The sequence below is a fragment of the Corvus cornix genome, chromosome 2 (genome assembly GCF_000738735.6).
Source record: "Corvus cornix cornix isolate S_Up_H32 chromosome 2, ASM73873v5, whole genome shotgun sequence".
In the NCBI taxonomy this organism is placed as follows: Eukaryota; Metazoa; Chordata; class Aves; order Passeriformes; family Corvidae; genus Corvus; species Corvus cornix.
Window position 1 is genome coordinate 59,056,775 of NC_046333.1, and position 16,079 is coordinate 59,072,853.

The 16,079-nt window shown below is 39.7% G+C and overlaps 1 protein-coding gene across 1 annotated transcript in view; it reads right to left on the minus strand.

Moving 5' to 3' along the window:
• Window positions 1–16,079, minus strand: part of CUBN (cubilin) — a 145,067-nt gene that overhangs the window by 13,217 nt on the left and 115,771 nt on the right. Inside the window, exons 54-57 of the mRNA XM_039569420.1 lie at window positions 15,116–15,265; window positions 7,101–7,301; window positions 4,756–4,885; window positions 3,636–3,853 (exon numbers count right to left, since the gene is read on the minus strand). Coding sequence (XP_039425354.1) covers window positions 3,636–3,853; window positions 4,756–4,885; window positions 7,101–7,301; window positions 15,116–15,265 — 699 coding nt within the window. The remainder of the gene's footprint in view (window positions 1–3,635; window positions 3,854–4,755; window positions 4,886–7,100; window positions 7,302–15,115; window positions 15,266–16,079) is intronic.

The window sequence follows — 16,079 nt, forward strand, 5'->3', positions numbered from 1 at the left end:
AAGCTGGTCACAGCTTGAAGTCAAGCAGAATTTAGGGCAGTTGAGAAAAGGCAGGTAATCTTCCTCCCTTCCTCTATCCCACCTTCTCCACTGTCCCAACTGTTGCAGTTTTACCTGTATTGTGTGAATAAAGCTCAGGAAGAGCCTTCTGACTCAACCCACTTATCTAACCATGTGCAACACTTTGCTGCTTGTAAATTCATGTGAATTCCTTAGAAAGCCTCAGTGAGCAGACCTGAATTGCAGAAGACCCCTTGATCGTTCTCTGATGGTTTAGAATGTGAAGTATTTTTCTTTGCTGAGACAATGGAGCTATGTGCACAAGCAGAGAGCTTTCAAGGAGAAATGATTTCCTGTTAATAAAGTCACAGCTACATCTCCCAACAGACATTGCTGACTCTTTAAAACAAGAAATAAAATCCAAATCTTTATGTCTTCTTAGCTTTTGTATCATAAGTCTCAGAAGGATCACAAATTGAGGTAAGAGGGTCATGCCACGGAAATGTGTAGAAGCCCCATTTATCACCAAAGTCCTATCTGTGCTATTACATCAGGGATAGCAGAGGTATGTGCAGGCTCTGTCCCTGCCAGCCAGGGTCAGCTGAAAAACTCAGGTCTTCCCTTAGAGCTCGGGAGATAATCAGGAGATCTTTGGCCAAGTCACAAGCTCAGTACACGCAGATCTCATTCTTTGAAGAAAGATCGTAGCTTTCCTTCCTTTACAGGGACATCTCATGTAACCAAATGCCTTAAGCTGATATTGATTTCTCTCTTCTTATCCTTTTATTGATTGTCTAGAGGAGCACATGCTCGCTGTGGAAAAGGGGTATAATTCTCATTTTATGGACTGAAAACAAAGGCAGAAAAAAGGTCAGTGGTAACTAAGGTAAGAGGAGTCTGTCTTTCCACAGATCTAACACTTGGAGTGGGCTGGGATCTTCCAGTCAGCCCAGCTCACCAGCTCTGCCTGAGAGTACACCCAAGTATTCAAAAAATGAGGCTGATAAGTGCTCAAACTTAGCAGCAGAAGTAGTGAAAAGATAAACCCTCTGAACCACATCACACTGTGATGATGAGGCTGTATGTTCTACTGCCTCAAACACACTCAAACAGCGGGTTATGGCAAAGAATGCTGCCTGTGAAATTTGCACTTTTTATTGCACAGTGTATGGAGTAGCATGGGGAAAGAAAAGATATTTGACAAGAAAGGTGAGACATTGCTGAACAGTCAAATTAACACTATTTCATACTTTCTTTTAGTCTCTTTTTTCTGTCTAGTAGGGGACTTTGAATATTCTGTTGGGGGCAGGATCGGTGATGGAAACAAATTGTTTTAATAAAAACAGGGAAGGTTTTCTACAAAAATTTCAGGGTTTAACTCTTTGTGTGCCTGGATAACCCTAGATTTTGGCAGTATTCCTAAAAGAAGCCTCATCAGGAAAGAAATTGGAAGAGCTTGTGGGGAAAGGATACAGTTTAGTTTGCTACAAACAGAAACAATGTACTGTTTCTGTTTGCTTCTTTCCAATATGCATATATCAGGGTCACTCACAACATAAAACAGAGAGCAATAATTATGTTATCCAGTTGTGTTTCCCTGGGGCAACTAGAGAATAATGTGCTCCTTGTCATCCAACAGAGAATGAGGCCTCTTGTTCCTCTACAGATACCATCTTCCTTATTCAAGAGATTTATCATTATTAATTGTCATCTGATTGCATTTGTACTTTCACAAAACCACATGGGTTTTATCTTTTAACAGACATGAGGGAGCTTCTCTAAAGCACCATGATAACAGGCTTTTAGATCTTCATGGTTTTATTGTCTTTTATTTGAAGCATAATCTGAGACCTCCTAGTACAAAGATGTGTCACATATTTTCCTGGCTCTATTTTTTAGGCAAGCCAAACTGGAAACATTTATAGGATGTGACTCATATTTTCCTTTTGTAACATGCTTTTCTACTTTTTGGCTATTCTATACTAGCATGGGACTGCCAAGATCCTTGCTAATGACTGTGTGGTTTAGTCCTTGTGGCTTGCTTCCCACAATGAAGAGAGAAGACCTACCATTAAGCATCTCACCGCCACAGACTCTTCATCACACAACTCATACCTCCGCCTGGGCATCTTTTATAACTTGCAACTCACTGCTCCTGAGTAACTCATGCAACATCTCAACCTATTTTTCCTTGGGAGCCTCCAGAAATGCCCCTCCAAAACATCTAAGAGATGTCAAAGTTTATTCATAAAAGTCTTCTCCTCACTCTAGGAAATTATCAGGCATGGTACTGACTTGAAGAGCTTGGCTTGAGCTCTGTTGAGTGCTTAAGGAGAATATCTGGCAAGTTGCACCAATAAATCTAAAGTCAGTGGCTAAAAAATTGACTAAATGCCAACAGGAAGAGGAAGACCTTGGGGATTTCCTGATGGTCTCACCCTGGAAACATGAACCCAGGCTGCAGGAGATCCATAACAACTGATACTTCAGGGTTTAAAGACAACAACTTGTGAAGCAACATTAAGTTACCTGGAATACCATTCACAAGACTTAAAGACCATTCACAAGATCTTAAAGGTCCTTATAACAATTACTTTGAGTGAAGCAAAGGAAGAGTTAATAATAGTAATAACCATGAGGTTCTGTGGGAATATTTTTCCTGGCAAAGCCTGTAGAACCACTTATTTTCCTTATCTGTAAACACTTTCTCAGACTATCAAATGAGAAAGTCACTGGTTAGGGGTAGGGAGGGGATTCAATGACTCAGCAGAAGACTATGTTTGCTCTGCCACAAAGGCCTTTCATTCTGATCTGTCTGAGTGCCAGCTTTGCAAACCAGACAATTACTTCTTTCTAGATCACAAAAGACATGGACTTAATTATACAGGAAAATAGTAGAGATGACATGAAATCAATTATTTGCATGCAATAATAGTTTGTTGCTTACCATCCCTAAACAATTCAGATGTTATAAGAAGAAAATAATCTCCTTTTACACCTTGATCTTTAAATTAGACTACTGAATTTAAACTGTGTTTGAAGGTAATAATCAAGCTTTGCCCTTTAATCTTGTGTCCATCAAAACAAAAGGCATCCAGTGCCTTCCTACTATGACCCCATATGTCTTATGGCCAACTAATCAGAACGATCCCACAAATGAGTAGAAATCAGCACAGTGGTGCCTGGTGGGGAACCACAATCTCAACTGACCTCAACACTTTAGTTCTTTAGAAGGTGTGAGGGAAACTGAAAGGAAATGGAAATTGAGGGTAGATTGAAAGGAGGCATCTTTAGCACACCACCAGCCTTTGACTACAGAAGAATAAAAATTCTCAGGTGTTGCTGTATTTCCTCCAAAAGAGAGGCCTTTGGGTGCTGCTAAGCCTTCAGTCACCCAAGAAATACCTGTCCCTTCAGAGAGGCAGGAAAAGAGTAGCAAAGAATAAAGGGCATCAGTTCAGAACCAGACTGGAATGCAGGGATCCCATAAGCCTAGTATTTAGCTTAGTTCACTCAATTTTTATGAAATCAGAAACATTTGTCTGCTTCACACACCCCTAGAGAGGGAGATCACAACTGCTCCTCACCAAAAGAAATCACTTACCAGCAGATTATGAGTCTGATAATACACTTACCTAAGGTCTCCCTGAAAGATGCTTTCCATCCCCTGTCTGCTCCATAGAAGTCAGTACTAAACACCAGGAACAAGTTATTACTGGAGCTCTTAATATTTGGAGGCAATTCTGAGCCACAGAATTTCCCAAGGAGAGGAGCATGAATATCTGAGCCATCATACACTGCAACATAATCTTTGTAGCAGGAGGGAGATATTTCAAGCTGGAAGCTGTTGAATCTGTAAAACATGGTAGGAACCTTAGGTATCACATTTTCAGTTCTTTTCCTGTGTTATGTGTGTTCTAATGCTTGAGGAAAGGTCCAAGTACTAGCATTAGCCAAAGCCATACACAGACAAAACGTCTCTTCAGGAACAAACCAAGCAACTATTAAAAGTATGGCAAAACTCTTCAGCCATCAAGCCTCAAAGAAATTGGGACTCTCACCCACTGGGCCTCCTGCAAGGCAAGCTGTCAGCACACCTCAGCTTGCTGTGAAGCAGTAGGTCTCTCCTGTGCAAACACGCCCTCTCTCACTTCAGCAATTGCTAAGGCCGCAATTTCCTTGGGCGCGAGTGGCCCATAAAATGCAGGCACAGAGTGCAGGCCAGTGAGTCTTCCTCTTAGCTGGGAAATGTTCTCCTAATTCACAATCATATGATTGAAGAACAGATCAGTTTTTAATTTCTCAGTGGCAAGATTTTGTGGCAACAATATCCCTCTCTTAGGCAAGGCAGCATGCACTCAGAAATACACTCTTTTTGGGTGGATATTATTACTTTGTCTATAAAGTGAGTACCAGCCTTCTAAAAGAATTATTATTTCTCTTGTTTAAACTTCTCAAAGGCTGACAGAATTTAACTAAAAAACATGAGCTGCATTTTTATAATTTCTTAGTCCTCTCAGTAACCAAACCGGGAACTTAAAACTGTGGTGATGCTTTTTACATAACAAGTTAAAAAGAAAGATGGAAGGGAGTCTGAGGCTGATCAAAATTACTTCAGTAACCATTTCTTATTTTAGTTTAGCTTTGACCTTGGAAAAGGAAAGACACAGAAAATATTGTCAATAATTGCTATCTTTAACTGGAATCAGAGACCTCCCTGTTCCCTTAATGACAAACTGAACTTGGATTACATACTTCAGGGCAACTACTTTGCCATTTCCAACTGTGATGTAGTATGAGCAGTTCATGTTGTTGTGATAATCAAGAACTGAATGGGCCGGACTGCTGATAACACCATTAGAGCCATTGAAAATGCCACCACAAGCTGTAGGGGAAACAGAAAAAAGAGTGATTAGTGTCTGGATACTAGTTTGGTCCTTATTGTCATATTTCTTTCAGGAGTTTACCCACAAAGAAAGAAAAACCCTTGATAAATGGGGAGCAGTCTTCATTGTGATGCCTAGAACTATTAAATGTGGGATGCCTGTGGGGCTGTGCTCTGCAGTGGAAAATTAATCAGCACTGAAGTAACAGGTTGTTACTAACTCATACCAAATGGCACTGGCACTGTGCAGGAAAAGACTGAGCCTGATTTCAAGTCTCTTGCAGTAGGTCCAGGGAGCAGCAGGATGGGGTGGGTGCCCCATGCAGCAGCAGGAGTGAGAAGGGCCTGGAGTAGCTCTGCACTCATTCTAGCTTGCCAAGAGAAACCTGTCTGATATGTGGGCAAAGACATTCCTTCATCCAGATCCTGGCTCCACTGAAGCCTCTAATCAGCCACAATTGCACTCATAGCCCGGTCTCTGATGTTTCTGGAATAAATGTATGCAGAGCCTCATCATCTGTCAACACCCTGTCAGGGCTGGGGCATTGTTGTAGCATTTGTTCTGCACAGAAATGCATAGAGGATTCTCCAGGTATCACTAATCCTGTTCCCCACCTCACCCTGTGCTGGGACTCACCAGCACTGTGGGGTGGCTGAACTGAAGGACTGAATATTTGCTTTCTGGCTAAAAAGCAAGTTAAACTCTGCAGCTGTAAACTCAAGTCACTGCTTGGCTTCTCAGGGTTTCACACCATGGATGCAAATGAGGCCAGGATGTGGCTAATGTTTGTTCCCAGCTTCAGTGCTTCAGGGAACAAAAACTCTAATATCCATTGTTAGCTTATAATCTTAAACTTAGCCAAAAAAAAAAAGTTTCCCCGAGTCTCCCTGCATCCTGTTGATAAGCTCAGAGCCACACACAGTTTTTCGTGTTTCAAAGAAGATGCCATTGCCCAGGTCACCACCTAGACAAAGACAGTCCCGTACAGGGTGCTGCTGGATGCAGAGTCCCTTGACTCCTCAGGCTGGCAGCCTGGAGCACTGGCAGATAAAGGATAGGAGCTGGGAGGATAAAGAATCAGCATTATTCTACACTAGGAGGGGGGAGTCTTTTTCATTTTTTTTTCAGCAAACAATGCAACTAGGGGGAAGAGGAATGTTAATTGGCAGAATCTGCTTTGTATACAACAACGAGCTAATAAAGCTGCAGTCATCCTTCTGAAATGTCAGAAGTCACAAGTCAGATAGCAGCAACTGACTTGAGTGAGTTATGAAGGTCTTTTCCATGAGTAACTGCACATTGTCACTTCTCAGTGCCAGTCCCTCTGTCTCATCTGTATCAGGCCATTCATTACACATAAAGAATTTAGCCTTATGCTTTTTTGCTGTGGCTTTGTACATGAAGAATGCATTAAGGGAAATACCAAAGTTACAAACTCACACTTCTTTGCAGTTAGAAAATGATGCTTTTAAATATAAAAGTGGTCTCTACCTGTTAAACCTTGAAAATATTAAAATTGGTTTTTCAAATAAAATCCATCTTCTGGGATATTCATATTTGTGCAGGAATTCTAAACACAGTTGGAAATTTCTTTTTTGAATTCACATTTCCTCTTTAAAACATAAGAGATCTCTTGTGAATGACAAAAGAGCTTTGGTGAAAATAGCTATTAAAAAATAAAAATAAATCTATATCCCAGGTTTTATTTACATTAATTCCTAGCACCGCAAGAGGGTCATCAAATGGAGGCATATAGCCCATTTACCTGTTCTGTTTCCCATATTGTATAATGTAGTTTTAGTATAACTGAGAATAAGACCAGTCTCCTGTAAGTGATAAAATCCTTAAAATTAATTCAGTTAAATAAACTAGTGATGTTTCTCCTTAGACAATGCAAACAACAAACAAACAAAATCTGCCAAACATTGTTGCATTTCTTTACTACAGAAAAGGAAAAGTGTTTCAGTTCCTGACTTGGTCCCATGGAAAGTCTAGAAATGAGAACTGTGAGGTAACACATCATTCAGAGTGTTAATACACACCAAACAGTGCTATGTCCTGGTCCTGAGAACTGTTTTGGGCAAATGCAGAGGGAAAATGTACCATCTACAACCATCTAAGGTATTCCCAAAATGAGGTACAGCTTTCCTACATGAAACAGTTATCCAGTTGGAATATTTCTACCCTCTAAAATACAGAACAGTGTATACTCACCAATCGCTCTGTATCTGGCCTGGAATCCAAAGCCTACAATGTGGGAGTCAGTGTAGAAGTTGAGCAGCATCGGTCCAAAGACACTGACTGGGGCAGGGAGCTCATTCCCACAGAGTGTGATCAGAGGATGCGCGGCTGCGCTCTTCCCACTGAAGATGCTTAGTCCATCATAAAGACAAATTCTGCTCAGGAGTGCTGGGTCTGCATGGACATAGAGTGCAGGAGTGTTAGCAGCATATTTTACATGTGATTTACTGAGCAACAACTACATAGGCCTCATCCAGGGTAAGAATTACATTTTATATTACTCTCTGTTCCAGGGATCTGAGGACCTAATTTGCTTGCTGAGGAAGCAAATGTCAATTTTTAACATGCAGTAAAACTGCGGCAGAAAGAATCAAAAAGACCCTGTATATAAGACATCAGACTTGTCTCATTCAACACATCCTATGATCTGGAAAAGGCTCCAGGCCCCTTGAATTAGTGGGAGTTCACAGTTTGGTGAATGCTATCTATGAGAAGATAAGAGGACCCAACAAAAGCATGGATCTCCTCTGCAGACAAAAGCAATGTAACTTTTTGTTACAGGCAACTAGTTACCTGGAATTTCTTTCCCCTAATGCAGAGTTCAGCACTCAGTGCAGGAAATTTTAAACCATTAAGAGTGAGACTTTTTAAAAATCAGAAAGTAGTCCATACACTAGCAAGTTTCAGAGGTGACTTATTTCTCCCTGATTTTTCTCAAACTTCAGAGTACCTAAGCTGAGGCTCTTCAGCTTGATTCAAGGAAAAGTCAAAAGAAAATTTGATCTTGCTGTGATTTTCTAAAGCAAACTGTTTTAGGGGGAAAATCAGTGTAGATATTAGGCTGAGTGGAACAAAAAGGAACACAGAAATGGAGAGTTTAGCATTCAATTTTTTTTTCCCCACTGGTTTTAAGTTTCTCATTTGCAGTTAGCTTTCTGCAGAAATGAGACATTTTCTCTGACTCCCTGCCCTACCTTCAGGACTTTCTAGCTATCTCACTGTTTGCAAACAGATTCGACTGAGGTAAGAGGTCCCAAAAATATGGTGGTCAAATCAGTTTCACAGAATCACAGAATACACTGAGTTGAAAGGGACCCAAGGGTCATCAAGTCCAACTCCTGGCTCTGCACAGCACCATCTCCAAGAATCACACCATGTGCCTGAGAGCATGGTCCAAACACTTCTTGAACTCTGCCAGGCTTGGTGTTCTGACCACTTCCCTGGGGAGCCTGTTCCAGTGCCCAACCACCTTCGGGGGGAAGATCTTTTCCTAATATACAACCTAAAGCTCTCCTGACACAACCTCAGGCTGTTCTATTGTTTCCTGTCACTATGTGCCACAGAGAAGAGATCAGTGCCTGCCCCTCCTCTTCCCCTCACAAGGAAATTGTAAACTGCAGTGAGGTCTCCCCTCAGTCTCCTCCAGGCTGAACAGACCAAGTGACCTCAGCCACTCCTCATGTGGCTTCCCCTCAAGGCCCTTCACCATCTTCATTACCCTCCTTTGGACGCTCCCTAATAGCTTAAAGTCTTTCTTATATTGGGTTGACCACAAGGTCAGTATCTGAGTAAGAGTGGCAGAGGAATGTTCCCAAAGAAGGACAAGCTGCACTTTCTGGGGGTGGGAGACGTCTACCAAGCACCTGCCACTGGCACCCTGGGAGCTCAGAGCTATGTCGCCACCTCCCTGTCCAGCTGGGAGCCATAAGCATGGGGAGAAGTTGGTGGTACCCAGTCTGGCACCACCAAGGGATACATGGTGGGAGCAAAAAGACAGCCATTTGGGTTATGCAATAAAGCTGAATTAATGCTGTCAGTGAAAAACACAGCACACACCTACTGAAAAATTAGTTTCATTAGTTGTTATACTTAAAGAATAACTTGATATTTTTCTTTGTCTTTTTCATAATTTACAAGCTTAATAGAAGCTGGTGTGCCACATGTTTATTAAGTTACCATGTTTAGTGACCTGTAGTAAAACTGCCAAGGATTAATAGGGAATTCTCTAAATTTAACAGGAGAGACGCTGAGCCTACTGTTGTAGCAGAGTGATTCCTGCAGATTGTCCAGTCAAAACAAGCTGCTTCCAGTTGTTGCAGGAAACAAGATAACTCATATTGAACAGGACAACAAGTAGGACTGGAGGGATAGCTCTGTTTCATGAGAGCAACAGAATGATCTCAGCAGTCAGATGTATTTTAGATCATCTCTGGAGGCTTAATTTAAAAAATTCTTTCTGTCTCAATGAAGACAATGTATGCTAACATGCTTTGCAATTATGTCAGTACAGAAACATGGCATGGTGCTTGTCTGACTCTAGTAAGAGTAACTCAGCTGGTAACAACCAGCCACATCAGATAGCTGATTATACTGTTAATAAAATAATTGATTAAAAATGTTCTTCATGTCCTATCCTGTTTTGGAATATTTGATAATGTGATAAAATTTTAAAAAATAATAAATTTTAAAATTCAAATTTAAAAAAAGAAATTGAGATCAGTGCAATTTCAAGATGGAAAAGATTTGAGAAAGCAGCCTAGGTCATTTTCCGAAAAGACTGGAGAAAGGCATGAAGTGAAACAAATTCCTCAGCAAAGCAGAGTTCCCTAATACTTATCACAAGTTGATTTGCACTGTTGCATTGGAAAAAAACAAGGTGGTTGAGGAAGAATTGCGTGCAAAAGTCTTAATTTCTAGATTTGAATCCTCATTGTTTGGGCCAATATGATTTATGACTCATGAATCCTGGCAAGACAGATGATTGTTTGATCTCTATCCTGTAACTCATTCTCTTGTTTACACTTTTCTTAATTTCTCACCAACCTAACTGCATTATTCTGTAAATATTCCCCAGTTTTGGATTCTCCTCATGTCATACTTTCAGCCTCTACGCATACTCAGCACATCATCAGCAATTCTTCTCTGTGGTTTATTTCCTCTAATCATATCATCTTAAATCTTTTCTAGACCAATTTCCATCCCATACACTACAATGAAATAGCTTTCATGAGTCTCCAGAGATCTGTTAGTAGCCAGATGTCAGACCCACATCCTCTTTGAGCTGACAGGCACTTTTCACATAGCCAGCCCTATTTTTTTTCATAAAACCTTGTCTACTAAGAGCTTTTGCTCATCCTTCTGGTATTACTGTATCCTCTCTTCTGATTCATCTATGAGGATTCAGTGAGATGTCTTCTGTCTTCCGCTCCTTATCTCCACATTAGCTCTGTATAATCTCATTTGCAAGGACTGATGCAACTGCTCTCTCTGTATTGGTGACCCCATAAGTTTCCAGTTACTATCTTGTCTTGGGGTGACCGTATGATGTGTATCCCATATCGCTGCCTATGCCCAGAAATTAATTATTGGCCTTTCTATGCCTCTGAACTGAGCCTGAGAGGGGGAAGAAAAAACTGAGCAAAACTTTCTCAAAGCAGTTTGAAACTTGTTCAAGGTCACATAAAGATAGCAGGTTTTTTTTTCCAGCTGGGGCAGGGGGGGGAGCGAGGAAGCACCCAGGCTGGCAGTTTTTTTTCCAGGGAGCTTTTGGCCAGTTTTTTCGGCAGTTCCTTGTTCTCTGGAGAGAGGCTGAGAGCTGAACTTTTCCTTCTCTGGAATTTCGGATTTTCTCCCTTTTCTACTGGACTGCCTGATTGCTGTAACATCAGAGCACATCGGGAGGACTTTCCACCGGGCACAGAGGGCCTGGCCCTGGCCCAAGCCCCAGCTCCGAGGAGACCAAAGGGAGGACTCGAACACTTTCCCAGGTTTTTCCTCTACAGCGAAAGATTTTACCATTTAACATTATTTTCCTTTCCCGTGTGCTTGTTAAATAAATAGTTTTATCTTCTTCACTTTCCTTTGAGGAAAATTTATTTTTTTTCCCGAACCTGGTGGGGGGAGGGGTGGTTGTGCCTTCTCTCAGAGTATATATATATTTCTAAATTTGGCCAAACCGGAACATATCTTTAAGATAAACTCTTTCCTATCCTTCCCCATAGCTATGACTCTCACCTGGGAAATACTGATTATTTCAGCATGGATAGTGTACTATTCATTCCTCTAGCCTTGACAATATTTCTTCCAAATACTTCTGGAGAGATCATTTATTTGGCCTGACATTATGAACATGTCCCTGTTTCTTTGAATTGGTGCATGCATTTGCTTTCAAGGGCTTTTGTTATCTATCTGTACTCCATTTATCATCTCTTGATACCATTCAGCATTGATACATTGACCCTTGCCTCCAAAGTTCACAAGATAACAGCTTCAGTTGTCCTTACATTACATTTTGAAATATGCCTTTGGGTTGTCTCCTTTCCACTTAGCAGAAATTTCTGTCCAGTCTCATTATTCTCCATAAAATCATTTGTTTGATATGATGCCTGCACATAATCCTTGACCAAATCTGGGCCCCTGACTATCTGATCACTAATACCAATGTTCTGTTTCCACCTCTCTGTCTTTAGCCATAGATTCTGTTTCATTTAGTATTGAGGCAGAACCTGTCTTTTTGTTTAAAGTCTTTAAAACTTAAAATAATGAGGCTTTGGTTCACAACAGCAGCTTCTGATATAAATGGCAATACAATTAATAATTACTAATGTAGAATAGGTATTAGCTAGAAACATACCCCTGTGCTATGTATCAACCAGCTCTGTAGCACAAGATATTGTTTTGAAAGCAAGGAATTAAAATTCTTTCTCATATATATTCTATTTCAAAATAATCTATTGCTAAACTTGTCTATTTTCTGAATTGCCTGGTAACAATTGAGAAAGCAGAGAGAGCAGACTCCAAAACAAAGCTGTGACCCTATCCCAGATTGCAAAATTGCAGACACATGTGTTTTAAAATAGGAGAAATAAACATGTTGTTTAAACATTTTTCAGGTCAACATAGTATAAACACAAAGCAGTTGTCTTGTATGGACAGAGTATAAATACTACAGAATTCTAAAAGCAGATATTGCAGGAAACCTACATCCATTTTCTCTATTTTCCCATTATTTGGGACTCTGACTTTATTGCGTGCTACACTCACACTTGAAGAGTATTACAGGCACTTAATAATACATTACTGTAGCTGTCCTAGAGGTGAATTTGTCGGAATGTTCATCTGAATAAATCTTATGGACAAAAAATTGAATGTGACTAATTATTTCTTAGATAGTAAATCCAAAAAAAAAGATAAGTAAGGGGTTTTTACTAATTCTAATGTGTGATTTGTGTAGACTTTTGATCCAAGGAGGGAGGACAGATGGAAGACAGTTATCACTGCAGAAACTGGGCTGAGATAAACTCACCCGTATTTGTTTGGTTCTTTATAAAATAACCAAACACAACAATGCAAGTGGTAGCTTATGCAACTTCTTGAAACTGGCAAATCAAAAGAGAGGTTCTGTTAGCATATTGAGTTTGGCACAGGAATAAACATCCTTCACACTGCAAGGAAGTCACAGAAGCTAAGCCAAACTCCATTCATGGGATTAATCTTGCCTATGTTTTCCTGCCCAGATCTCAATTATCTTGTGTAAGCTATTGTCATGGCTTCCTGCAATAGTCGATAGGTAAAGAGAGGGAGAGAGGCTTTCAGAAAGTAGTTTGCTCCACCCGCACAACACACTCTGTTCTGAGTTTAGAGCCCTCCTCCACTACTAGGAGACAAATCTAGATGAATATCTAAATTAGATGTATATTTTCAGGGGCTCCAAGTGAGATGAAAATTGTTCTACCTACCTAGAAGCAGAGAGTTTAGATTAAATTTTGGTTGCAAAATCAACAAATGCAGTTTCCCCCAGTTCTCTCTTGCTCTATTAGTTGCTATATTTAGTGCTTAATACATATTTAATACTTAGTACATACATACCATGTTCATTTGGTACCAGATACTGACACCATATCACTGCTGTGGGTTAACAGCCTCAGTCACTCTTTATAATCAGAACAGGCATCCCATCATAACTGAAAACATAACTACTCTAGGGCAGAGACCTGTGACTAACTCATGAAGTCATTCCATTTTGCAGCAATGTGTCACTGCGCTATAGACAATTGCCTTCTGTCTTCTAATTTTCTGTAGAAGATATCTCAACTTGTTCAAGTCAATGAGATATGAATGCCTTAAAGGCATTATTTCAAATATTTCTTTTCTTAATAACTATGGAAAAAACCAATTCGATTTCTTTTGAGAGGTCAAATAGTTAATAAATTATGTTAACTAGACATGCAGCTAAACTTTAAAACCCAATCCAGAACATCTGTAATAGTACGGTTAAAATTTTAAAGGCTGCTCTCAGCAACAATCTAAGCAGGTGTGATGCTTCCTTGCATATGGAATAGCTAGAAATGTTTTTAACAGATGCTGCCAAACATTGTCCTGCCTTTGCAAAAGAACGAATGGAATTCACACTGGAAACCCTTAGGCACATGTGCTAAATATATTCAGTGCAACTGCTGAATAAGTTTTCACTTCTCCAATGATGGTTTGCAAGATAGTGGTTTCAATCTTCTTTACAATTTAAACCCAGGCAATTTTTCTTTACTTCAGGGTTGTATTTTAAGATTTTGTGAAAAATACTAGTAATCAACTAATACTGGAGAGTGTCATACTTCCTCTTTGCTAACCAGATGTCCATTAGCTCATATCCACAGTTCTTTCATGTGACTAAGAAGTTTTAGTTGGTGTAGCCTAAGGAAGCCTATAAAAATAAAGGAACAAATTTCCCTGCAAGAAATAGAATATTTTTAGTATTGATGTAGATCTATGTTTATTATTACGTCTGTATCACCTCTCTGCATTAACCCTCTTGATAATAAAAGCTTGGATCCATTTATAAATTAACTGAATGCACAGACAGAATGCAGATTAGTAAATGTACTCAAAGAGTAGTCAAAATTGGCACCATCTGATTCAGCCTAATGTTTAGTGTTTCTGGGGAATAATAATTTCTTCTATGTGAAGAAATTATGTAATTTCTGTGGTTTACATTTTATTAAAAAAAAATCTTAAAGCAGTGGTTTGTATTAGGGGACGAAAAAAACATTTCAGATAAAATAATAATCAAAACAAATCTTTACCTCAGACCTAAATTAAGTCTGAACCAGAATACTTTTGAATTCAAAACAGTCTGGAAACTTAAAAAGAAAACAAAAGAATCCTATTTACTGCCTTTGTTGTTGGGTCTGAAGAAAAATTCAAATCACGCAACCCAACTTAATAGCAAATTACTCAGTATCTCTTTGTCTGGTGACTTCAAGGGAACCAGATTAAGATGACCTCAAAATGTGTGATGCCACCCAAGTAGTTTGGACATACTGATTCCTCTGTGTTATCATGGCATGTCCACACATAAAAATTTGACCTTATCAAGGTTGAGAAAGTTTTACCATTCACACCAAAGGGATCAGGATACTATACTTGTTATTTCTTGGATAAATGCTGTCAAATTTGACAATCACAAGAGGAACTTTTTTTCACTGGTAAATACAGGATAATCACTTATATGCATTTCCCACTGCTGCAGTCTTTTACCTAATTTTGTATTTCTATGTTCTTACATCCTCCTCGTAAAGCATCCTTGTATATTTATATCTATTTTATCAGTTAAGGAACAGATGCACTGAAAAGCAAAACAGCTGCCTAAGATCAAAAAGATTGTAAGGCTCAATGGCAAAAAAAAAAAAAAAAAAAAAAAAGGCAGGAACAAAGACCCAGATTAGCCACAGTCGCTTTTATATTCCAAGAAACTGGTAAATTCCCAACATCATTGCAAGATATTCAACAGGTGAAATCTCTCTTCATTCTTCTGGAAGACTTCAGTGACTCAAAACCTAACCCTGGAAACTATAAATGTTTGTCTGTAAAAGATTTTCAAAATGGACCAGCAAATTACACCATCAATGATTTTCAATGATAGAAGACTTGCATATTTTCAAGTAAGAAATTACACTTCATAATACATACTGAAATTATGAAGAAGCAGTTACCTTCCAAATGAAAAGTCTCAAATTCTAGGATCACCAGTGACTGTGGTCCCTGATCTATGACATAATTGCAGTTCAGATTGTTATCATACTGACTAGGATAGTTTGGAGAGACAATACGACCTTCAGGGCTGGTGAAATTTGCTCCGCATCCTGCAAACAAATAAATAAAGCACAGTTATAATCCGGAGATTATATTATTCTGGGTTTACAGTAAGAAACCCAATAATGGACACAAGGACCTCACCTCTCTTGGTGAAAAAACCAAGGAGAGCAGCATATACCATGATGGCAAAAGCAGGTTTTACACGTACACAGAGCAGTGTTTTTGGGAAGTGTAGGGCTTTCCTGCCTAGAGTGTCACATTCTTGCATAAAACCAGGCCATAGGCCTGCAGCCCACTGACCAGAAGGACACAGCACTGCTCTTCTTGTGGGTGTGGAGCCTGCACATTTCAAAATCCCTCAGTACATACAAACGTACCTGAATTGGAGGGGGGGTTATTGGGGCACAGCAGCAGTTCAGCCTAATGCCCACATTAGTCTAAGTGGTGCCCTTCTTGGCATCCAGGAGAATGCAGGCTGCCGTAAGGCCATCTCTGCATTGCTTTGCTAGATGCAGAGCCAGGAAAGGTTTGCCATGCAGAAATTTTCAGACACACAGAACAGTTCATTTTCATGGAGCTCCTTTGGATCCTAATGACTTGCATGGCCTTTGTTTCTCTTTTTTTAAGACAAAAGCTTAAAAGAATGCAGTACACAGTGAAATGCTGGTATAAGATTAGGAACAGGCAGATGAAGCCTGTGACTGTCTCCACTAAGAGATTGTTAGATGTTACTGACAATGTTAGTGCAAACATAAAACCAAAAGTGGTTTCAATTCAGAATTCTGTCTGCTTCAATAGTGTTTCCCTCTAAGTACTTAGTTTCTCTCTGTTTTAATCTGAATCCCATGAAGGGCAAGTGGT